Consider the following 14793-nt stretch of genomic DNA (forward strand, 5'->3'; position numbering starts at 1 on the left):
CACTGCTGGACATAGGCCTCTGTAAATAAAAATATTTACATTAAACTACTATTTACTAAACCGTCTTTAAAAAAAAAGCGTTCACGCTCACTTTTTATCTTTATCCAAGCAGTAAGTGCTTTATATTATTCCCAAATTCGTGTATAATATAGTATATATCATATATGTGTGAGTATATTTGTTATTCATATATATTTATTCGTTTATATATGTAATTTTGGTATGTATGTATATCAATAATTACTAGTACCGCATTCGAGTATTCTGACACTTGCCTATGGTTGACTGGGAGAGAATGCTTTTAGCATTAAGTCCGCCATGTACACATATATGTACTAATGAATAAATAAAATAAATAATACATTTTTAACATGCTTCATCGAAACACATTCGTTTACAATAAATTCTGCAACTAATAGAAGACAATGTTGCCTGATAACCGACAGTTTGATTTAAATGGCGAAACATAGTGAACGTTAAAAAATAAACTGTACCATCATATTATCTATGGTTCTGGCAAATAAATTATTATTAAACTACAAATAATCGATCAATTAATAAATAATCAATAATCACATAGTATTTTTTTTAATAACTTAAGATTTTGTGTTTATAAAAACCGAACTTTAGTTATAGCAAAACCAATTAATTTAAAATCATATATTTATTTCCATGCGTGTGACCTGATCGTATAATGACGCTCATCAAAATGACCTTGACATATTTGTACTCAGTTATAATCAATATCGCAGACAATTGTATAAAATAATGTAATATTTAGAAATTTCTTATATAATTTTGTTTTGTTTTTTATTTAACTTTCTTTATGTTTATTTTTATGTTTAATTTTTTCACTAATAGTTGCAACCTAATGGCTTTGTTGCAGTCGCATTTATTATTGGATCATGCTGTGTGCACATGTTGTGGCAAGTTTACCTGATCAATACATTAATGTACTTGCATGTTATAATTTAAGTTTGTATTTGTAAACTTCTGTTATGTGCGCCTAATAAATAAAATAAAAATTAAACTTACTCAACCGATTTTGATAAAATTTCTATCGCACCAATCTGAAAGTGTATGTTTTCAGATAAAATCTAGAATGTACATATTTGACATTGTCGATCAGCATATACAATAAAGTATCTATCGACTCGGGTGAAATTCAAGTATTTTATTTCGTGGTTTAGCCCTTGAGGGCTCTTTCAAACGTCGCTTTTAAATTATATACCAGTAAGTACAGATTGTACCGTCAGACCAACAAAAAAGATATTAATTCCTACTTACAACACACTACCAGCTATGAAACCATCCTTCAATAATTTAATATAGTGACGCGATTCTAATTGCAATTCTCATGGCAACATTTTTTAACACACATACTCTTAAAATTGCTTTTTGTTGTTGGCCTGGATCAAACTACCACAGAGTCGAAGTCTCTACGTTATTTTAAAGTCGGCACTCTTATGTGACGAAACTAGACAAAAATTCTATGCAACCAATTAGAATAACCAACACAATAAAATAGATGGTTCGTAATGTTGTACAAGTGTTAATAATATACCCTAATTTCAAATATAAATATCAATAGATCTCACGAAAGTGTTAAACTTTTAAATTCAATGAACTGGTTGCATAGTTTTTTTTATTCACAATGACTCGAGCCCGTTACCTAAAATTTTTTCTACTATTTGTCTAGTAAACTTTATACAAGTGTCTCACTAGTATGTTGGCATCACAGTAAAATTTGTGGTTTCTTCATACAGTAACCTGTACGTTTTGCACTATGTTGGACCATTCGACCTTGGAAGGCACGAGGTAGAACGCCGGCGCCACCTTCTGTCCGCACGGGCATTTACAACCTGAAACAGAATTATGTTATATGTTATAAACAAAACAAAGAAAAATGATTCTTGTATGGAGCAAAATTAGGTTTCTTTTATTCTAACGCCTTGATCGAAAAGAAATCTCTGTTAAAAACTCTATAACTTAAAAATACAAGTTTAGTATTCTGTGTAAATAAAGACTACCAACAGCATAAAAACAAAAAGCAAATTTGAAAAATTAAGAACTTAATTTTCAAACCAAAAATATCTTATTACATGATAAATTACTACTTAAAGTGAAATACCGGGGTGTAAATGCAAATCTTGATCATCAGGAATAAGAATGCTTTAAGGCAGTGTTTCCCAACATGGGGCGCACTCCCCACAGGGGGGCAATTTGATAATTAAGGGGGGGGGGGCAATTAAAAAATAGACTCGAAGTGATTTTAATCCTCTTGCTCCGGATCATTTAAATGCAATGCTACGATTAGATATCGGTGCCAAATTTAACAAAAATAAAGTTAATAAAAAAATGTTTTAAATACTTAGGTATAATTTCGTTTGACGTTACCAAAATATCAACTGGGCGAAAATATAATAGAAATGTTCTAGTAGGGCATGGCACAAAAAAGGTTGGGAAACACTGCTTTAAGGCATCATCATCAGTTTTTTTTTTTTTATTGGTGAAAATGGTATGGTAACCCCGCCTGCGCTAACGGGATACGCTGGCGAAGCACCAGTGAAGCGTGATAGATGAGAATGAAAACAGGCCAGTTAGCCCAACATGATGAATTCATCAGGAAGTGTTAGACCTCATTACTAACAATCCTTCCCCCCCCCCCCCCCCCCAACAATATTTGTCTGTGCACATCTATGATGAAGTTGAAAGGAGCACATACCCATGACCCAGTTGAAGCTGCCGATTTTGTTCTGGCACTTGGGACAGTGCAGCTTGCCCTGCGTGTCGTGCTGCACCTCCTTCATCCAGGCCATCGGCTCCACGAACCACATCAGCCGGCAGACCTCGGGCGCGTCGCGGGCCGCTATGTTCGCGTCCACCATATTGCCCTCGCTGTACCCATCTAACACCTGCATATACAGATATGGAAGAAACTTTGCTATAAGTTCACTTTGTGTCTTTTATTACATTGTTTTTTTTTCTATAATCTTAATAATCACAAACATTAGTCTTGTATTCATTTTTTTTTTATACAACTTCGAATGGCAAACAAGCTGACGGCCCACCTGATGGTAAGTGGTAACCGTCGCCTACAAACATGAGCAGTACCATGGACATAACAGAGTATACTGTTTCGCCCATGATAAGCCCCATGCGTGGCCATTCCTGAGGACTCAGGTGTTATTCCTCTGTACCCAGTAAATTCACGCCATTTATTTATAGACGATGGTTACCACATGATTGACTAACACCATGCACTTTTGTCGTTCAAGTAATTATTTAGTGTGTAATAGGCTTTGTTCAATAAGTGTTTTTTAATAACAGTTTTAAACTTAATAAAAGGTAGATACAAAATATCCTTCGGTAACGTTTAATGTCCATTCCCATGAATGTGAATGTGAAAAAGACTATTTTCCGCGTTAAGCCTCTTATTTGGGCCGTTGTGCGTATGAGTCGTGGCTAGTACAGCCAACCTAGCTTCGCCCAGAAGCACAGAAGCTTCCTGGGTTCTTCACAGGCCTCACGGAGCGACTTCACCGTTCCGAGGATTTCTAAACGTTGATGGGCCACAGCCTCACATTCCAGGATTACGTGAGCAGCCGTTTCTTCGGCGTCGAAACAGCCGCGAAATAGCAATTTACAATTTCCTATTTATTGTTATTTCTATTTCTCGAGTGACAACACACAAAGAAATACTCTTTATTTAACTTACACTATCTTAAATCTAGTAAAATCTATATAAAATAACAGGGCTGTCTGTGGCTCCTATTGTGTATAAATGTTTGTTTAATGGACAATGTCCCGTTATTGTCCCTATCATTATTTTGAGGTTTTTTCTATCTCGATGTAATAAACGTTTTGATAGTCGTTGATTCAACGTAGGTACGGCCAATTTTGATTGTCTGCAATCAGTAGCCTGTATCCATCTTCGGTTTTATATGTCAGCGGTTCTTTGACGAATCGAACGGAAGAGGAAGAAGTGGATAAGGGCCTACCACCCTCGTTCCTGAGCCTCTTCTAGCTTGTCCATTCCCATAAAAGACCTATTAATTTTTCCTAGACAATACTTCCGAACAGCAATTTTATATTTCTATCTAGTATTAAGATTATTGAGAGCATTGTTTGTTAAGAAACAGTTGCAGTTTAATGTTCTATATTAAATCTTGTAATAAAGAAATCTCTCAAGTAATTAATTTGTGAATTTGTACTGTCTGAAATAAATTTATAGTTGAAATTTACTAAATTCAATACTGTTACCTGACTAGGTCCCTCGTCACTCTCGTGATTGCTGTCGCTTTTCTGGCTGTTGCTCTGTCCCGGACTGTTCAGGTCGCTGTACGTATCAACTTTTGTGTCCAAGATCTGACAGGCGAGACTCTTCAGCTTTTCCAAAAGGATCTCTCCGTTTTCAGCACAATTCAAGCCTGTGAGCTTGCTGGGAGGCGGTCGGATGCCTTTCTTGGCTAACTCCACCTTGACCTGTTTCGGTATGTGGGGTATGATATTGTTCTGACTGGCGACTATGCGACGACACTTCTTGCATCGGTACACGATAGGATCGGGTCTCTCGCGTATCAAGCCTGGGTCCGGTTTCACCAGATCCGCAAACATTTGCGGCAGAATTTTCACTGGAATTAACAATGATAATAAATAAAACAAAAAATACTGTGTTCTTGAATAAATGAATGAACAAGTATACTTTATTTGCATTATACAATATAGGAAATAAACAAGACAATTTACAAACACAACGATACAATTGTATAAGTACAGTAAGGCGGTCTTATTGCTGAGAGCAATTTTTTCAAGACAACCTTAGGGTACTGGGAGGAAAGGGACTGTTAGTAATGGGGTCAAATAGCCCCATTACTAGCAATATATCCTGTCAGGTCGACCTCCACGTGGTTCCCCCTGGAAACCATCGTGAACAATTCTTGTTGAATTCGTCACGATGGGCTAACTGACCTGCTTCATCCTCACCTATCATCCTTCACTGGTGCCCCGCCGGTGTATACCGATAGCGCGGGTGGGATTACCATTCCATTATCACCCATTAAAAAAAAACCTTATGGTACTGAACTAAATGTACAAGTACAGTATGTATGATAATATTGTTTAATTAAGTCAGCTTGTTTGCCTTTATAAGTTGTATAAAAAAAAAGTATGCATATTGGAGAAGGCTTATGATCAACAGTAGACCGTTAATAGCTGAAATGATGATAATGATGATATTGCACAGCGCCATCTAGTGGCAAACTATACAAAGCTTGCACTGTGGGTAATTCACTACAAGTCAATAACGTAGATTAGCTCTATTTATTTATTTTATAACTATTTCTGTCCAAACCTATAGAAAAAGATAAGAATTTAAATTATTTATAAAAATATCTGGCAATTACAAATAAAAATAAACCAGATATACCTTGCTTTAATTTTTGCCCAGCCATTTTCAACCTAAACTGCTTGTATCTAGGGTCCTCTTTGTTCAGCATGAAACCTATATGGCCGAAAAGTTTCAGTTGCGCCACGAACCCCACGTTGGGGCTGATGAACCGTCGCTTGCTCTTCACCAGCGTGAACGCGTCCTCGTAGCACAGACCGTACTTCTCCATTATGTAACCTATCACTATCGCCGCTGAACGGGACACTCCAAAGTAACTGAAAATATTGGAATAAATGAATATCATTGAACATCTCACACAACGCCATCTAGTGTCAAACTAAGCAGACCTTGTACTATCGGTGTACTAGACCAGTGTTTTTCAAAGTGTGGGTTGCGACCCCTTGGGGCGTCCCCGAGCCTCTACAAGGGGGTCGCGGAAAGATAGATAGATAGATAGACAATTTATTTACATTACTTACAGCACACAAATTACAATAAAAAAAAACATACACGTAATAAACAGCAAAAGAGACAAAAGAATAAAAATAAAAAAAGCACAAATAAAAAAAAATACAAAAACAAAATACATAATCTAACAATCTCCTTTGTTACCATTCCTTCATGAGTGTGCCATAGTAAGTAGAAAGGTCGCGAAGCAGTGAAAAATCAACAGTTCCATAAATACATCAATCAAGTAAATACATATAATGAAGTATCTATACCAGACATTGATTACTGTCTGTCTGTTTTAGATACTTTATTATGTATTATTTATTTTATCGATATCTAAATGTGAATATAAATACAACTGTACGGATTTCATAATTGTACTATAATAAAATTATATTATTACATACACATTCGAAATCGTGGACGGTAGGGGGTCGCAAGATATTTTTACATAATAAGGGGGTCGCGTCATGAAAAAGATTGAGAAACACTGTACTAGACAATTAAATAAAATTATTTAAGTATGGTTAAATATGTAACCAAAAAATCCTCAATAAAAACATTTTGACTCATGAATACAAATGAACTTAATTAAAAGAAATAACTTATATATATTCTTTATTGCACTTGTAAGTTACATATAAAATAATGTATTTATAAATATTGTGAGCAAGGGTGGACTTATCTCTGACAGAGATCTCTTCCAGTCAACCCCGTACAGTGAGAAAGCATTTCGTTAGCGGGCAGCTGAAGTGCTACAACTATTAATACATAAACAAATATACAGTTAAATAAAATATTGAAATATATAATAAAATATTACATAAATACATACACTATAAATACATATAATACCCACCTACTTATATAATAAATGTTAAAATAAATTAATATACTACCTACATTAGAAATTTAGTTTAATGATTTTAAGATTTGACAGTTCAATTAGAAAATTTATATCTCTTGAATGAATGCAGAGTATACTAATGTTCTCATATAAAAAAATCTTTTTATTTTTACTATTGACGTATCGTCAGCGAAGTTCTAACAGTATGTAAGTCGAACTAAATAATATGCTATTTCTGTTTTTATCATATTAAGTTTTTTAACAATAGGTTTTGATATAGGGCACTATGTTTAAAATCGTGATTTTTATTATTTCAAATGATCCACACTACTCAGTGGCGTAACATTAGGGTGGCAGGGCTGGCAAAATGCCACGGGCCCCCGACCTAAAAGGGCCCCGGCTCAAGAGGCCGCGAGGTCAGAATTTTTTTTTAAGTTTTTTTTTTTACAACACAGGGGGCAAACGAGCATGCGGCTCACCTGATGGTAAGTGACTACCGCCGCCCATGGTCACCCACAACACCTACGGCATTGCGTGGGTGCTGCCGGCCTTTTAAAAAGGAATATGCTCTTTTCTTGAAGGTTATGGTGTCGTATCGGTTCGGAAATACTGTTGCTGGAAGTTGATTCCAAAGAGTGGTTGTGCGTGGGAGAAAGTGCCTTGAAAAATGCACGGTGGAGGACCGCCACTCGTCCAGATGGTTGGGATGAAATTTTAGTTTATGGCGGGTTGTACGATGGTGAAAATCTGCAGCAGGTATCAATCCGAACAATTCTTCAGAGCACTCCCCATGATAAATTCGGTAGAAGATGCACAGAGATGCAACATCTCTACGCAGTTTCAGTGGGTCGAGCCGGGCAATAAGACGCCGATCGTCAATTTTATTTTACTTGAAAATAAATTATAGGGCCCCATCAAAAGAATTTGCCACAGGCCCCAAATGGTATAGTTACGCCACTGACACTACTCAACAACTAAATTAAATTAGAATATAAAAATTGCAAAAAATTATTCACATACTATTAGAATTTTTCTGACAATATTTTTATTAAATTCTTTGCATTCATTTTTTTCTTATACAATTTAGAATGGCAAACAAGCGGTCGATCCACCTGATGGAAAGTGGTAACCGTCGCCTATAGACATGAGCAGTACCATGGACATAACAGAGTATACTGTTTCACCCATGATACCCCTCATGCGTTGCCATTCCTGAGGACTCAGATGTAATTCCTCTGTACCCTGTAAATTCACGCCATATCCCACCCTTCAAATCGAAACACATTTGTTGTCCATTAAAGAATACAGAACCCGTACACCCTGAAGTTTCTCAGAGGAAGTTCAGTGCTACCTGCATGAATCATGTGCCTGCAACACCCATGAGATGCACTCCTATTCAACCATGCTTGTCTGCCATCTGCATAACTCAGCTGTATTTTTTATATATGTTATGCAATATATTTTTAATACTTTATAAAGTGATTTTAATGATTCTTTTTGGATTAAAAGAGTGTACTCATTAAAAATTGCAATTGGTAACCCGCCTGCCAAGCATGGCAACTGCTCTCAAAACCCCCTAAGGGGGAGGCTTATGTTCAACAGTGGACAGTTAAAGGCTCATATGATAACTCACTAAAAATTATTATATTACTCACCAATGCACCAACACCGTGCCCCCCTTAGAGACAGCTTCTTTGATGAAGTCATTAGTTTCAGGCAGGTGACTTATCAAATCTTCTTTGGGCACATCAGCCACTGCAATAATAAAATACATATATTTCCACAAATTGCACCAAATTATTTTTTAATGTAACATCTTGTCACAACATTAGCAGTCGGAGACATTTAAATGTATTAAGTGAATAATACTAGTAATGAAAGATACTAGAGCAGTGATTCTCGACCTTTTTTTTTGTTGTGGCACATATTTAACGATTTCAAAATTTGGCTGCACACAAAGAAAAAGTTAAAAATTATTTACTTACTATAATAACACACTGCATAAATAGTTTAAGACAAAAATTTTAAATATTTGCAAAATTTGGCGGCACACTTTTAAAATTTGGCGGCACACAAGTGCTGCGGCACAGTGGTTGAGAATCACTGTACTAGAGGAAGAGTTTGTACAAAAGTTGTTTGTTTGGGTACCTCTGTTCCATGCATGTTTCTACAATGAAGCAGTTGTGTTGGCATGGCTGTTTCGGTTTCAAGGATGGGATATGGCATGAATTTACAGGGTACAGAGGAATAACGCCTGAGTCCTCAGGAATGGCAATGCATGGGGGGTATCATGGAAGAAATAGTATACTCTGTTATATCTATGATACTGCTCATGTCTACATATAAGCGATGGTTACCACTTTCCATCAGGTAGACCGTCAGCTTGTTTGCTATTCTAAGTTGTATAATTAAAGTAATTATTGATAAATAAATATTTATGTTTAAAATAATTTTTACATGTACTCTCCTATGGTCTGTGACAGTACTTGATTAACATATACATAATAACCAAATACTCATAACTTACATTTGACATATTTAAAGGTAATATTGGTACGGTCGAGAGCTGTCCGTGGCAGAGGCACCACATCTATGGTCAATATGTGGGTTACCTGCAACTTCTCTAATGTCTTGTTGTCTCTGGCGCATGCTAGATTTCCTGAAAATTATAAACAAAATAATATATAGCCTCAAAATCAATGAGACAATTGATGTGACAAAGCAAATTTTACTAGAAAGATACTATGTATTTGGTTTTTTTTTCAGTAATTTCTGCTTGAGAGTAGCTATACTTGCATGGGTTTCTTTGAAGGTTGCGATATAGCAGTGAATTTACAAAGTACGTAAGTATTTATTTATTTCTTATTGCATTCCATAATGTGGTTGGTATATAACAAAACAACTCCAATTATAGATTGCGCACAACAAATAGGAGAGAGGAGGGCAACCTTTTCTTTTTTTTATTTTAGAAACAGTTAATGAGTTTATTACAATATTATCCAATCATTAAAATTGTTTCATAATAGGTAAGTATTTTACAAAAACACAGTGGGTTTAATAATTTCTATTTATATACATAGACATCAAATAATATGAACAAGTTTAAAAAATACTAATACAAAAAATTTTGGTGTTCCTCATAAACCCTCTATTAGCCTAAGACATCTTCGACTTATATACAATATTTCATTCAAATCTGTCCATCAGTTTATGTATATTGGATAACAAACATAGAAACTTATTTGTAAACATTCTGACTAAAAAAACAATAATAAAAATCACTGACCTAAATACAGCCCGTCGTCTATAAGATCAACGCTTACGTCCAGATTGTCATCCTCTAGATAATCCTGCGAGTCCGAGGCATGGATCTGGACATCAGCCACCTGCTTTGCCATTTATTTGCTGCAAAATTAATTTCTCACTAATATGATTTTTAATAATTATAAAAATCGTTACAAGTTTTAGCTATAATAGAAATAAGTAACCTTGCTAATATTACTTGAAATTTTGATTAAATACTCCAAGTTAGTAGGTTTTTAACGTTGTTTACATTGCACATCAAAAAATCAATAGAATTTATTTCATGTTGCTGTTCGAATGACACTGCAAAACTTTAAAAAGGTAATAAGAATACGCTAATTAGTGCTTCCAATGTTATTGTTTTTTATTGTTATTATAATTTAAATCAAAAGCAAGCAAACAAGTATAAAATTTGATTTTAGTGGGAAGTTGCGAGCGAAGTGTGAAGCTAACATTATCTTTGACAGCTGAGTTTTTTTTTTTTTTTTTTTTTTTTTCTTCTTTTGTGGCGTTCACCCCGATATTAGGGTATTTTGCCAAGAACAAAACGGGGAAACGATAATAGTAATAAAAATACCTAACACAAACGAATTTAGAAAGGATAAGGATTAGGTCTAGGATATTTATAGGATATGAAACATATACTTGTACATATGAGAATATACTTATAAATATATAGGAAAAGCAATTGATGCAACTATAAATGTATTCATGTAATATAACTAAATCTTAATATTGTTATCATATATATATGAAGATAGTATTTTATAGATAATAGGATCATTGGAAGAAAGTAGAGTAAGAATAGAAGTTGGGAATGGAACACGGATGGATCGGAGATGATTAAAAAGGGAGGTGTGGTCAAATTTAGAACATGAGAAGAATATATGATTCAAGTCCGCCACTTCAGCACCGCAATTACACGACGAACTTTGTACAATACCAAGCTTGTATAAATGAGAAGGTGTGCATACGTGACCTAGACGCATACGAGTTATAATAGTTGTTGCGGTCTTTCCAAGCTTTAATTTACAAAACCATGGTTTGAAAGGAATATCGGGTTGTATAAGGCGATAAAATCTTCCTTTTATTGTACTTGTTTTTTCCCAATATTCCTTCCAGGCATACCTTAAATATATTTTTGGGAGACAAGCTAGGTCACTACAGTAATTATGATACGGATACATATCACCACAAGTTACAGCCTCTCTTGCAATAAGGTCAGCTTTGTCATTGCCGCTAATACCACTGTGTCCTGGTAACCAGGCAAAAGAAACGGAATACCCTCTCAACATGCAAAGATAAAGACTTTGTCTTATGTCACAAATAATGGGATAAACTGGTTTTGATTTAAACGGATATTTGGCTAGAGCTTGCAAAGAGCTCATAGAGTCAGTGAAAACTATTGCCTTATGTAATTTCATTAAAAGTATATATTCTACAGCTTTTAAAATACCATAGCATTCCCCGGTAAAAACTGAAGACTCCGGTGGAAGTTTAATTTTTTGAACGATATTAAATTGTGAATGAAACACACCCACATCTACACAACCGCTATTGTCTGGTTTTGATGCATCAGTAAAGATGTAGTGCCATTCATTCCATTCAATGTCAGTTATAAACATAAATTTGGCATTCAATTCTGAATCATTTTTTGATAACCCAAAATCATATTTAATATTAGGAGATAAAACTAAAGATTGATATGAGCATTTATAAATGGGAAAACAGGACGATGTAAAAGTGGGAGATTCTATGGATTTATATTTTTCATAACTTTGTATTAAACATGGAGGTTTTTTATGTTTCCAATAGGATGGAGACGAAATAAAGATATATAGTTGAGATAACTTTTGAATAAGCGGATGATTAGATAATTGTAAACAACGAAAAAAGAAGCGATCAGATAAATATTGCCTTCTTAAAACCAAAGGTGGATCACCGACTTCGAGCTGTAAAGCATTGATTGGACTTGATTTCATTGCTCCAGAGATAATCCTCAAGGCCTTTGATTGAATTAAATCCAATTTCTTAAAAGCAAATGAACTTCCTGGAGCTAACAAAAAAGTTCCATAATCAATGACACTCCTTATAAGACCATTATAAGCAAGTTTTAGTGAAACGGGATGTGCTCCCCACCAAACTCCAGCAAGGCACCTAAGAATGTTGAGGTTACGCTCACATTTCGTGGAAATATAATTACAGTGGGACAGACCTGTTAATTTATTATCTAGCACGATACCTAAAAATTTAATTTCAGTCTTTATAGGAATGTATGAGTTATCATAAAGCACCTTAATTTGTTGCGGTGATCTCATTCTTGAAAACAAAACTACACTACTCTTGGTTACAGAAAGATTAAGACCATTTGCATCTAACCACGTTTTTAACAAATCTAATGAATCAGATAATTTGGCAGAAGCAGATTCTATGGACTTCGCAATAAAATATAATAAAAGATCATCAGCATATTGTAAAATTTTGACGGATTTATCAAGGAATAATTCTAGATCGTATGTGTATATGTTAAATAAGATTGGACTGAGAACAGATCCTTGTGGAAGGCCTTTCCATACTGTTCTAGATAATTTGGTATCTTCATCTAAATTCATATATATTGTTCTTTCTGATAAAATATTAATAATGAAATTAGAAAGCATTACCGGTACATTTAGAGCTTGTAATTTAGTTTTTAAAATAGAAATTATTACATTATCATAGGCAGAATTTATATCTAAAAAGGCTGAGAGGATTGACAAATTTTGTGAGAAAGCTATATGAATATCTGAAATAAGAATGCTCACATTATCTAAGGTGCTCTTACCTTTCCTAAAACCAAACTGGTTCGGGGATAGTAAGTTATTACTTTCTAAAAACCATTCTAGACGGTTCTTCACTAAATGTTCAGCTAGCTTTAGTAAGACAGAGGAAAGTGCAACAGGACGGTATGAAGATGGTTCAGAAGGTGGTTTATGAGGCTTTAGAAATGGTATAATAATCTGAGACTTCCATGAAGTAGGTATATTTCCCGAAATAATTATGGAATTAATTATATTTAAAAAGTAAATTAATGTCGCATCGCTAGCATTTTTAAAAAAGGAATACGGTATACCGTCTTCTCCCGGTGCAGAGTCTTTAATACAAGCTAGAACACCTTTAAGTTCTACAAGAGTAAAAGGAGACTCAAGTTCGGATAATTCGTCAGAGACGGATAGAGAAATATTGTAAAGGCATTCCGGCACATAACTAGGAGCAAGGCGATCTAAAAATTTATTCGCTAAAGTTAAATCGAGTGCAGAACGTGATGTATGATCACTAAAGGCAGATCTGAATCTTTTAATATTATTCCAAACGACTGATGAATTAACTTCTGGACAGATAGAAGAACAAAATCTTCTCCAACCTTCCAATTTCTTTTTTTTCAGTAGTTTTCGAGTAGAACGTGAAACTGCGGTGTAAATTTCAAAATTTTCTGATGTCATGTAATTATTATAATTTTTTTCAGCCTCTTTACGATTTTTAATTGCTTCCGTACAATCTTTGTCCCACCAAGGTGGGGAGGAATTTTCCCTGAAGCACTATTTTTAACAGGAAATAATAAATCAGCAACCTCCTTCATATTAATTATCAAGTCATTACAACATTGATGTTCATTTCCATGATAAACAATAGGTAACTCCGATATTTTATTATCTAAATATTGTTTGTAAATATTCCAGTCTACATTTGATAAATTATATTTAAGTCGAGGACCACTCTTTCGACTTGAGGGAATGGAAATTGGAAAAGAAAGAATGAGGGGAAAGTGATCGCTTCCGAAGGTAGAGGAATGAGGATACCACGACAGTGAAGAAGCTAAATCAGAAGAACATATTGAAATATCAGGAGCACTAAACCCTTCATTCGGTGCAGTTCTACGTGTCGGTACATCTGAGTTAATAATACATAAGTTGTAAGTGTCAATTATCGTCAGGAGTTTTCCACCATAAAAATTAGAAGTAGAACTGCCCCACGATTGGTGCTGAGCATTAAAATCGCCCATTACGAGAAAAGGTTTAGGTAAAATTGAAAATAATTGTTCTAGTTGTGAATATATTTGGCATGTAGGATCAGGAATATATAAAGTAACAAAACAGATACCATTTATAATTATAGCAGCTGCATTAATGCCGCTATATACAGGAAGCGAAAAGAAGAAAAAGGAAGGGAGTTTTTGACCAATATGGCAACACCGCCATATCCGTCAGCTCTATCATCACGGAGACTTGTAAAGCCTGAAATCCTAAAAGGATATCCTGGCTTTAACCAAGTCTCTTGTAGAGCTATTATAAAAGGATTATATTTATTAATCAAATAAAATAAGTCTGATTTCTTATTTGTTATGCTACGACAGTTCCACTGAATTATTTGGACTTTGTAATCCATTGTGAGAAGTTAATAATTGAGAAAATACATTGTACATGGCATCGTTGGACGGTGGTAAAGTTGTTTGTATCATTTTTGATTGCGATAACACTTTAATAAGCATGAGAATAATATTAATGATGGATTGATTATTGTCAATATTATTTGATGATAATGCACAACCATTAGAGGGAGCAGGAATATTATATTCCTTAACTATGGCTTCATGGGCAGAACGATCATATCCTTGTTGTATTTTTTGAGGAGAGCGTGGTTTAAGTGTAACTGTTTTTTTATATGATGATTGTATATGTGGTAATGATGATTTCTCTTTAAGGAAAGAAGATTGAAAATGAGATTTATTGGAAGGAGATGATGATGTTAATACATCTGAATATAG

General features: G+C 34.6%; 1 protein-coding gene across 1 annotated transcript; it reads right to left on the reverse strand.

The window, feature by feature from the left end:
• Window positions 1–4: 4 nt before the first annotated feature.
• On the reverse strand, window positions 5–10442 carry LOC113510416 (dual specificity protein phosphatase MPK-4-like). Its single transcript, XM_052902864.1, has 8 exons — window positions 10175–10442; window positions 9973–10091; window positions 9214–9345; window positions 8342–8441; window positions 5429–5664; window positions 4264–4634; window positions 2726–2915; window positions 5–1862 (listed from the first exon to the last, which is right to left on the reverse strand). The coding sequence occupies exons 2-8, from the start codon at window positions 10082–10084 to the stop codon at window positions 1759–1761; spliced, it is 1245 nt and encodes a 414-aa protein (XP_052758824.1). The 5' UTR covers window positions 10085–10091; window positions 10175–10442; the 3' UTR covers window positions 5–1758.
• Window positions 10443–14793: the final 4351 nt, after the last annotated feature.

Source organism: Galleria mellonella, unplaced genomic scaffold (assembly GCF_026898425.1).
Source record: "Galleria mellonella isolate WM207_F2 unplaced genomic scaffold, CSIRO_AGI_GalMel_v1 utg962, whole genome shotgun sequence".
Taxonomy (NCBI): Eukaryota; Metazoa; Arthropoda; class Insecta; order Lepidoptera; family Pyralidae; genus Galleria; species Galleria mellonella.